We start from the raw sequence: 9,978 nt of genomic DNA, 5'->3' as shown, positions 1-9,978 counted from the left end.
CCCTTCCTTTTCAGTCCCATTCCTTTACCGACTACAGATCGTGCAGAGTCAAGCGTTACAATTTAGCACTCACCTGAATGGAAGAACGCCGTCGAGAGCCTGGGAGACGGTAGGTGGTGATGCCAGGGCAAATCCTCGTCCGAGCAACGTCGAGTGCATGGAGAAAATTCTCTTCGCGGTCTCTTGCATCGCCTCCAAATCCTCTTCCACTTCTTCGTCTGCAAGCGTGCCCACAGACTCATTAGACGCCGAAACAAATAGCACGTGCGAATGAGCATTTTCAAGAGAATGCATATTAATTCCGAAGCATTGGAACGCTATGAGAATGATTCGTATAAATTAAATAATGATACGTACTACACACAGCCGGCAGGGCGAGGTTCTTCTTCATTAGGCTAGCGGCACAGGCTCCGCCAAGGAACGACAATTCAGTTTCTACATTCCTCAAACCGTTCCCCGAAGTTATCCATTCGTATCCAATAACCAGACACTTAAAACCATATGTAACTGCTCTGTCGTTTTTCATGTAATCCGACGCAGTCTCCAGTGAGAATATTACTTCGTTCCCTGAGACAATAAGCATGTCGGTTAATTACAATGTTAATCGTAATGCTTAAACTGTGCCGCAAAGGATATCTACCTGGTAACACGACCGCGCTTTGAGGCCATTGGCTTTGCACGTTGCTCAGTTTATGTAGCACAGGCCAGTGCAAAGGTGTATCCTCCACCGTCGTGTTTACGGGCCTTCTGAAACAGCGTCAAATAAACGGCTTAATTACATTCTCCCTCCTGTGGAAGTTCGATGTAACGTAAACTAATTCTAGTTACCCCGTGTGAGCCTTTGAAATTATATTTGGAATGTAGAGTTGCAAATAATCTTCTGGCTGCGCGGTACCACACTCTGCCGTGAATTCAATGGTTAACCATTTCACCGTATCCGGAAACGTGACTCTGTAGTGGGATACCGTAGCAGGTTTATAAGGGTGATCGCTTTCCAGCCAGGTATAGTGATGGCTAGTCGTGGCGGGTGGAGGAGCATGGGACTGAAGTTCAATGTGTTGAGGCATTTGAAACGATCCCATTGTAGATAGTAAGTTAAGTGCCGCAACGTGGGGAAGCATCTCTTGTATTAACGTGAGAACCTGTACTCCGCTCTGAGGAGGAATATAATTGTTCAGAACCGGATTTCAAAATTACGTATTCGTAGTTATTATTATACGAAGATAATGGTAGTTACCCTCGGATCTGATGTGGCCAAAGGGCTGATATGCGCCATAACCAATGGCAAAAGAGTAGTTACAAATGCCGCATTCCCGAGGACTTCAGTGGCTACAACTTCCTCTGCCCTTTCTCTTGCCAGTGCCAGAATTTCATTGGACCGTTGGATTATCGTTGCTGTCATTGCAAGAGTACACTTCCGTGCTTGCACTTCGGCCATAGCTTTGCTCGTAGGTTGGCCTTCAGAATCTTGGGGGTTTGAGTAATAGAGGATGTGTGGTATTTGACCTCTGGTTTGCGTCGTGCCTGTACGGATAAAACGTATTGTGATATTTTCTTAAACGGAAGAGACGTTATTTCACTGTTAAGAACATACCGTTGAAGCTGAGGGAGCAAGCCGTGAAAGTAAAAGTTGATCCATCCGGTCCTTTGACAACGCTCAGGCCACCGTCGCCATTACTTGTACGCCCGCCGCGGTTTCTTAGTCTGATAGCATACTTTACATTCTCCTTAATGGGCACGGGTTTATCAAATTTTAATTCTACCATGTCGTTAACGCAATCATCTGGCCCGAAGGAGCCGCGCGTGAAGTCCAAGCTACTCCACCGTTGGGTGTGAGATGGATCATTGCCAGTGTTATTTTGCTGTAAAACGTATAACGTAATAATATTCGCGTCGTTATTTAAGTTACGTCGACGATTAAAAGACAGTGGCACTCACATCGTCGAGTAGCTCCAATTCATAGTCGTACACTCCAACACCTCCGTAGATGCCCACTCCAGCGATAACGATACCAGGTCGATCAACCGAGAAGCAAATCGCGTCTGGAGAACCATTACCAGTGTTCCACGATCTCGTCTGATTCACTCGAGTGAATCTCGAAGGTGTAGTGTACATAAGTCGGCCGCAAGCAGCTTGAATCTCATCCTCGTTACCGCTAGATTGCACCGCTAATTCGGCTATAACCCGTGCCAACAAATAACAGCAATGAAGGACCAAATCTGGCAGCGATTGAGTCTTCTCTCTGCAAAGACTTTTCTTCACGGGGACTAGAATCAGGTCCAACAGCCTATCGAGAACATCGCGGAATGTCCAAGTTAAAGTCTCTTTGCCGGAACTCTCCACTTGAGACTTGTAACTGATCTGCTCGACTAAAATCGGATACTGGTGGTTCTCCGTGGAATTCGTCATTAATAAGCCTGTATTGTCGGACAGGCTAAGCTGCAGCTTTATGCTGTCGCTACTATCCATAATATTATTTAAAATCGGAAATGTACATCGAAGACGGATGGTAGGATTGCACAACGAGGCCAGAACCGCTGACAACAGTTCATCTTTCGTAGTCCTTCCTTGATCCTGCGAATTATCACAGGCGTCAGATTATGTAACGATATATTTCTGCTTATAAGGCGGTTAAGAGGTACTTACTCTATCCACTTCAGATAATAGTTCACAGAGACTAGTCCACTTTAAATACGCCGTGGGATAAAATGCATGGTAACAGGCTACGAATGTTGTATGACATTCGTGTAGTATACTACTCGTCAGCTTATTGTTTATGGCACAAGCACCTGTTGAACGATGTTATTTATGTTTCGATATCACGATGTAAGACACAAATTCAAGTAGAAAAACATAGAAGTATATCGAACTTACTTTTACTTGACCGCGTTTTTCCTTTACTTTTTGTATTTAATGGCACGGTATCGGATAAAATTTGATGTAACAGCGCACGCACTTCGCCAATGCATTCCGCCAGGCGCACCGACTCGGGTGGAGTTTTCTTGCCGACTGCAAATCATTAGTAAGATTGTGTTAAAATAAGATACAATATTTGGGATAAGATTCGCTACGTACCTTGATTTGGATAAATTTCATTGGTGTAAGTTCTAAGTAACCGTAGAGTAGCTTTACTAATATAAACCAAACGTTCCATTTCAAGTAAGGCGTGTGAAGGGGAAGTGGTATGAACCACGTTATCGTTTAATGCAGCTTTTAATGTATTCCAGCTCCATTGGAGAAGAGATATCAATGACTGAAAACATTCCTGGAAAACATACATTACAGGAAATAACATCTCCGGTGTTTAATCAAGTACAATGTTAAACAAGTAAATGCATACTTTGGTGACTGTTCTACTGAAATCTCTTTTCAATACATAAACGGGTTCGATGTGATCCCTTTGCCTGTTAGGAGTTTGATTCTCCGGTGTAACAACGCGGTACAATAACTGTGGAATCTGCCCAGCGTTCACATCCGTCCCATTATTAGATCTTTTTGACGATTTGAAATAAAACATTACTCTAAAAGTGTAAATCATAAAGATTATACTATATTCTAAATTTCGTCTAGTTGCAGTAGAAATGATTAGCTTTACTAACTGATCCTCTGCCGTGACCATTCCTTGACCACCAGATCCACAGTCGCTGGAAGGGCCACTGATTTTGGCCCATGCAACGTACCACCTGTTTGCTTGCAAAGCGATCGGTTCGTCAAATAAGAGTGAGTATTTTTGCCTCGGTCCACATTCGTATGGTATTTCCTCCGATTCTGCCAAAAGCTCACCATCATTCTCTTGGTCTCCTCCATCCATTCCAATATCAAAAAGCTAAAAAAAAATTTGTAAAAATAACATATTAAAATATTAGGTTTTACGAATTGATATTTACTTTTATTTTTGCCGTATATTCTCCTCGACCTCCGAATAAGCCGTATCCACCAAGTAAAATGTCAGTATCAGGCATAAATCTGATAGCCTCGATTGAATGAGCGGAATAGCCCCAACCACCGCCGTGACCTAGAAATATATATTTAATATAAACTAGTTAAAGGAGCAGATTACCTATTTGATTCGTTTATCTCTTTTGCACGCACTTTCGAATCTATTAACCGTGACAAAGTCCTCGCGACTGTAAACCTTGCCGTGTGTTGCCTGGTTGCATTCATTCTCCTCAATTATACACAAACTTTCATCTTGTGCTTGTGTCAGAGTGTCCAAACAACCCAGCAAATGCATTGCAGCTTGAGAACGCGTTACAAAACAATTCGATACTATCGGCAGTGCCAAGCCTGGACTCAGAATGGAAACCTCCAAACCAGGGATCGTTCTAGCTTCCGTTGAGATAATATTATATAAACTTATTTCATTATTTGACGGATTGAATGTCCAGATTACGTTATACAAGGGATCTAAGCACGTCGCACAATTATTGAAGTCGACCTGATCTGTCCCGCTGTAACTATTACACGTGCCATCCCTTTTGCTTATGACTAAACATTTGCAGGAATTCGCGTGATCATTTTGATGTGGAATTAAAACTGAAACAATTTTTTCATAGTTAAGCATAGCTGCAGCATGGTAATGGTGGTACGATGATTCACAAGGAACATACTTATGCAGTTTTTATTTGCCATAACAGTACTCCTCGTTAAACTAATAGAATTTATTTCATCAATTTTGACATAGGTCTGATCTCCAGTCGCACCGATCCATGTTGCTCGCCTGCCCCATCGTGGACCGATATTTGGAACTATATTTGGAAAACTATGCCACGGCTGGGTCCTATCGGAACGACGGCTAGCTTGCGAAACAGTATTTGACGATTCGTTTTGCCCGTTCCACCAATTCATACCCAACTGTCCTTTCTATATATAAGAGACGCAAATGTAAGAATATTATAATTGAAGTCCTATGGTGATCGTAACTTTAAGAAAGATACAAACTTGGTAAGCTCCGAACGTAAACACTTCGCCCTTTGATGTAAGCACAACAGTATGATTACTTCCAGCAGCAACCTGTGTAGCTACTCCGGATAATTTCACAAGAACTGGTCCACCATGTGCCACTACGTCCCCCACACCTAATTGGCCATATACATTGCTCCCAAATGTATAAACTTCTCCACTTTGTAAAAGCACCACTGCATAAGATATTATAATGTAACTTTTAAAATCGCATTTCGCGAACTTGTTACAAAAGACGTGAACGCTACCTGTGTGATGCAATCCACACGTTACTTGAACCACAGGGCTCTCGCTGGGGATAGGAACTCTAGCTGGTGGTATATTAGCAATTCTTGCTGCGTCGCCTCGTTCTATATCACTTCCTCCAACACTTTCCTCAGTCATTAAGTTACTACTCAATCCCAATGCCATCTTCCCAGCAGAACTTTTCTGCGCCACGCTTGGCCCAGCTATTTCGCACACAATTGAGTGTTATATTAAATTCTGCGTAACTACTATCGCTGCACTACGATATAACTATTTCACAAACCTTTAATTTTTAGTCGATACTTCGCTGTACTCGGGCCTGCCTTGGTTCTCTGCCTCTGCCTTATTGCTCCCAATCGTCTTTGTAAATATTCTCGGAAATTCGAACCCGTTCTACCTAAAATGCGATACGACATGCGTGAGAATACAGTTAATGTCAACAGACCAATTTAGGATTAAATTTTATATTGCCATTACAACTTTTTCTGGCGCAAGTGCGACAACATCCGCATTCCGCGCATCCACTGTCACCTTCGCCACATCCACATTCCCTGAAAACAGGTGGACTTAATTTCTCGTTCTACGTAAGACATACTCGAGACACTTACTGGCCTGGGTTCCGATCTGGACGTATAGTGCTCAAGCACGATATACTGTAACCGGTGCATTCCCGGCATACTGTGCAAATCATACAAACTCGGTGCCTCCACTGATGTTGTCCCGGAAGGCACATCCTTTTCGTGTCTTCCCAGTCTTCCGAAGGTTCTGCACCATCTAAGTAGATATAGAAGTATTAATTGCTTGCATTAGAAGCAATAAATGAAGCTGTTCTGCGCGTAACTACCTTCTTCGGTCACTAAAAGCTCGTCTTCCGCTGTGCCCATTTCCATAGCAACCACCGTGGTATCCTTATTAACGGCGTGGACCGTTGTGAAATCTCTACCGCACTGTCCTTTATTGTTAATTCCGAATGTGTACAGGTGACCTTTGTTAGTTAATGCCGCGGCATGAGCCTTTCCTAACGAGACGTGAACAACGCAGACATCTTTGAGATCAGTGACCACTCCTGAAACCGGATCGCTGTGCAATGTATCTTTGCCGAACATCAATAAAGAACCCTCTTTTGTGACCAAAGCCGTCGATCCGTTATTGCAGGCAGCGTCTACGACAAACTGCCCTTCTACCTTTGCTATCTTTTTCGGTTTAACTGGCTTAAGTTGTCGACGAGCTTTATCTGAAAATAAAGAGTACACGTCGGTTTCATGTAAAATTGCAAATCACATGGATTTTATATTCGAATCTCACGGTGTACTCACTATTATCGCCATCTTCTCCGCGCCGGGCAGTGCCAGCGAACAGAACCGAACCATCTTCCATAATCATAACGACATGCTGTCCGTCATGACCAGCTGCGAAATTGACGAGTCTTGGTCCTTTCCCAAGGCTCAGTTCTACCCATCTGTTAGGCCTTGTATTACTTTTCATACCAAGACAACTGCCTTTCCCGCTATACAGCACCTTTAACACACGATGCGAGATAAATTTCACATTCGAATACAATTTTCTGCTTCGCCATACTGAGAAACAGATTGCTATTTACTTTTGAAGACACAGTTTTCAGCAAAGCGAATTCCTTTCCTGCTGCAACCGTGACAATTTCATCGTCGCAGCCCGGATTTAACGTATGAACGGCTTGCTCTTCATCAAACGCGGCATATCCAAAAACGTCCACGTACTTTCTTGCTAATTTTAATGGCAACTCTGATGCGACTGTTACTGGATTACTTAAAGTGTTTATTGTTCTGACCACAAAACCATCCTGTTCAAATTAAGAAGATAGAATTGGTCTCGCCGAGTATTGGAAATTGTAAGAAAACTAATTAACAACGTCGATAACTAACATCTTTTCCAGCTGTTATCATTCCCAGACATTCACCGTCCGAGAACATAACAGAAGACGACCAATCACGACCCTCTAAAACCGCAATTCCTGTGACTACAAGAGTTTCTGCATCGATAATCAATAATTCACTTTGTTTCCTGGGTGTACATTTAAAATATAATGTACTCTGAAAAGAAAAAACAGAATTCAGTATCGATGAGGATGCCTCTCGCATGTTAATAAATTAAAGGTTCGTAATTAACTGACATTTGCGTAACCAAGCCAACCCGTCTCTGTCGGATAAAAATCCGCCTTCTGAATGTATACGTGACCCCAAATGGTTCCGCCATGGCCACTGCCAATCTTTAATAATCCTCTACTTGTATGTAGATACAGGTACTTTCCATCACTCACAAAACTCCTTCCATTCAATATTATATTATTTATTTCATTTGGTAACTTAAGCGTAGAGGTATAAATCTTAGAACATTTAGGAACTCCATATGTAATCCAGTCTGGTCGTGCAAGTTTTCCAAGTAAAACAGCTTGTACGCTTCTTTGTAAGGATGTCAATACACATGGCATCTAAAACGTAGAAGCTGTAATACAAATCCGTCGAGAAGCTGCAACAGATCACTATGAACTCGAAAGACTATTTACTTGGATATTTTGAACTGCTAACGCTCTGGGACACATGAGTAACGCAGCTATCGCTGCCAGTAAACGGCCGGTATCACCTCTAACGACCACAAGACTCAATAAACATGCACAAGCGACAGCAGTCAAATGACTGCCGTCATTCGCTGCTGCTGATTCAGGGCCGTGCGAAGTTGCAAGGTCCAACAGCAGGTCGAAGAGTGGATCTATAAGGAAATACAAGTTTTCAGAACGAGAATCGCAATGTACTGAAAGAGAATGTTATATGCTTTACCAATAACATCGTCTGGTTCAGATTTGAGGCCTTCGGGAAGTTGTCCTTGTAATATATCCAGTAAAGCTGATAGTGCTTTTGTGCATAAAAGAGGTTCAATTGTTCTACTTTCCCGCATCAATGTAAAAACGCTTCTTAAACCGATACCTACAATCTGAAAATACTTGGATTTATATATCACATCGGTTATGCACGAGACGCGCACGATATTACCTTTGGTAAACTCTGTATAGTCGATATCCTATCTTCCTCGTCACTTTCTGTATCAATAGTTTCATTAAGCTCTGGTGGCGGAGAATTGCAGTTTGATGCTCTATATACTTCATTTGTTGTCCTAGCATATCTCTCCAAAATAGCGCTCCTAACGCTAGCGAATACAGCGAACGCGGAGGCATTGCAAGATAATTCTATTTCTGGTGGATTATTATAATTTAAATCCCCGTTTAAATCAATCTGTAAATATTGAGAACACCAGTTAAATCTCATTACAAAAAGCGTCCAATGGTAGAACGAATGAATACCTTTTTTTTGTCTCTCTTTCGTACAGATTTACTTTTTTTACATTTTCTCCATTCCTCTCTACTTCTGGAAATAAAAATTTCTGCTACATAAAGCTTCCATACAACAGGAGAAATCTTACTCGCAGATACTTCCAAATGTATTTAAAATGTATTAGATTATCCTTATTAGTGTCTAATTATTTCAATTATATGTTTAGTCTCTAATTACATGTTTTTATGAATCTACCGAGAATAAACAATCGAAAATGTTAAATATAATGTGCCCAGGAGGTCGGTGTGCTATTTAGACGGGAGCTGTCAAACTGACAATCCCTTGAGCATACATGAATTTTAATAAACAAACTATTTTAGGTTACTTTGGAAACATAAGTGGATTATCATAGATTTTCCTAGATTTTTTTACGCCAATCGACGTGTTGAATAAGAATAGGCTTAAGTCATCGGGATTTCTATGATAATTGTTGAGCTTGATAAATGACAGATGAAGTCACCGCCAAAAGCGTCAAGTAAACAAAGCTTAAAGGAGGTTATACGGGTTTCGAACCTCTGTGCCTCGGCGATGCTTTTGAAGAGGTCGTAAAAACATTTCACGTAATTCTGCGGCTCGGGCGGCAACCTGTCGTGGTCCCCAGACACCATGTTGTGCACAAAATTCTCAACGTACGAATCACCAATCCATTTTCGTAATACTACTATTGATCGTTGACATTCTCCTGCCTTCCCCATGTGATTGCATCGCACGGTTTATAAAAGGGGCCATTCGATAATTTGTATCGAAGTGTTTATTTGTTTAACCCGCCGCTGCAAATTCACGGGCAACGGCCGACTTAATAGCGTATTATTCTTGTAATATTCGAAAACGGCCGAGGATCCGTCTTTGATGTATGTAAGAAATTCGTCTTGAAAGTACCAGACGGGCCGCGAGTGGCTTGCGATTTCGACTCTTTCGATATACACTATCATTTTAAAGCAGATTACCCTTCGATATGGCGGTCATGCTTCAAATAAACACTTTCGTTGGTATTTACATTTCTATTAACCACGTAAATTTACTGAATGTCATGTATATCATAAATACAAATTCAAACTCCTTATATTATTGTTGTGCAAGAACATAAAGATAACATGTTTCGTCTGCATATTCTACGAGAAGTTTGTCTTATATTAATTCGTCTGGCAACAAAAGTAATATAGAGTATAAAAAGCATACTAGGTATAATTGATTATATATTTCTCTTATACTTAAATAAACATAATTGTCATTTTTTAAATACAATGCTAACAATGCACAAATTATTTTATTTGCGAAATGTAAAACATGTGCATGTATACCCAGATAGCACAGGACGTGTTGAAAACGTACATTTTACGTACATTTTATGTCTGAACGTCCATAACTTGATTTGTGAAAATGGACGGTTTTAAAACGTTTCCTG

At 41.3% G+C, this 9,978-nt stretch overlaps 1 protein-coding gene across 1 annotated transcript in view; it reads right to left on the bottom strand.

Annotated features, from left to right (window-relative positions):
* Nucleotides 1–9,538, bottom strand: part of Hiw (MYC binding protein highwire) — a 278,415-nt gene extending 268,877 nt beyond the window's left edge. The window contains exons 1-30 of the mRNA XM_076807119.1: nucleotides 9,087–9,538; nucleotides 8,543–8,606; nucleotides 8,235–8,474; nucleotides 8,022–8,175; nucleotides 7,751–7,953; nucleotides 7,358–7,675; nucleotides 7,110–7,277; nucleotides 6,809–7,027; nucleotides 6,525–6,726; nucleotides 6,053–6,442; nucleotides 5,817–5,982; nucleotides 5,686–5,759; nucleotides 5,492–5,605; nucleotides 5,211–5,411; nucleotides 4,942–5,138; nucleotides 4,611–4,863; nucleotides 4,093–4,536; nucleotides 3,888–4,015; nucleotides 3,600–3,826; nucleotides 3,341–3,521; nucleotides 3,076–3,265; nucleotides 2,875–3,009; nucleotides 2,647–2,789; nucleotides 1,939–2,574; nucleotides 1,595–1,862; nucleotides 1,238–1,524; nucleotides 829–1,154; nucleotides 641–744; nucleotides 358–567; nucleotides 74–218 (exon numbers count right to left, since the gene is read on the bottom strand). Of these exons, the coding sequence (XP_076663234.1) occupies nucleotides 74–218; nucleotides 358–567; nucleotides 641–744; nucleotides 829–1,154; nucleotides 1,238–1,524; nucleotides 1,595–1,862; nucleotides 1,939–2,574; nucleotides 2,647–2,789; nucleotides 2,875–3,009; nucleotides 3,076–3,265; nucleotides 3,341–3,521; nucleotides 3,600–3,826; nucleotides 3,888–4,015; nucleotides 4,093–4,536; nucleotides 4,611–4,863; nucleotides 4,942–5,138; nucleotides 5,211–5,411; nucleotides 5,492–5,605; nucleotides 5,686–5,759; nucleotides 5,817–5,982; nucleotides 6,053–6,442; nucleotides 6,525–6,726; nucleotides 6,809–7,027; nucleotides 7,110–7,277; nucleotides 7,358–7,675; nucleotides 7,751–7,953; nucleotides 8,022–8,175; nucleotides 8,235–8,474; nucleotides 8,543–8,606; nucleotides 9,087–9,268 (6,569 nt within the window). The 5' untranslated portion in view covers nucleotides 9,269–9,538. The remainder of the gene's footprint in view (nucleotides 1–73; nucleotides 219–357; nucleotides 568–640; nucleotides 745–828; nucleotides 1,155–1,237; nucleotides 1,525–1,594; nucleotides 1,863–1,938; nucleotides 2,575–2,646; nucleotides 2,790–2,874; nucleotides 3,010–3,075; nucleotides 3,266–3,340; nucleotides 3,522–3,599; nucleotides 3,827–3,887; nucleotides 4,016–4,092; nucleotides 4,537–4,610; nucleotides 4,864–4,941; nucleotides 5,139–5,210; nucleotides 5,412–5,491; nucleotides 5,606–5,685; nucleotides 5,760–5,816; nucleotides 5,983–6,052; nucleotides 6,443–6,524; nucleotides 6,727–6,808; nucleotides 7,028–7,109; nucleotides 7,278–7,357; nucleotides 7,676–7,750; nucleotides 7,954–8,021; nucleotides 8,176–8,234; nucleotides 8,475–8,542; nucleotides 8,607–9,086) is intronic.
* Nucleotides 9,539–9,978: the final 440 nt, after the last annotated feature.

This window comes from Andrena cerasifolii, chromosome 1 (genome assembly GCF_050908995.1).
Source record: "Andrena cerasifolii isolate SP2316 chromosome 1, iyAndCera1_principal, whole genome shotgun sequence".
Lineage (NCBI taxonomy): Eukaryota > Metazoa > Arthropoda > Insecta > Hymenoptera > Andrenidae > Andrena > Andrena cerasifolii.
This window is presented reverse-complemented; position numbering and strand designations above follow the sequence as displayed.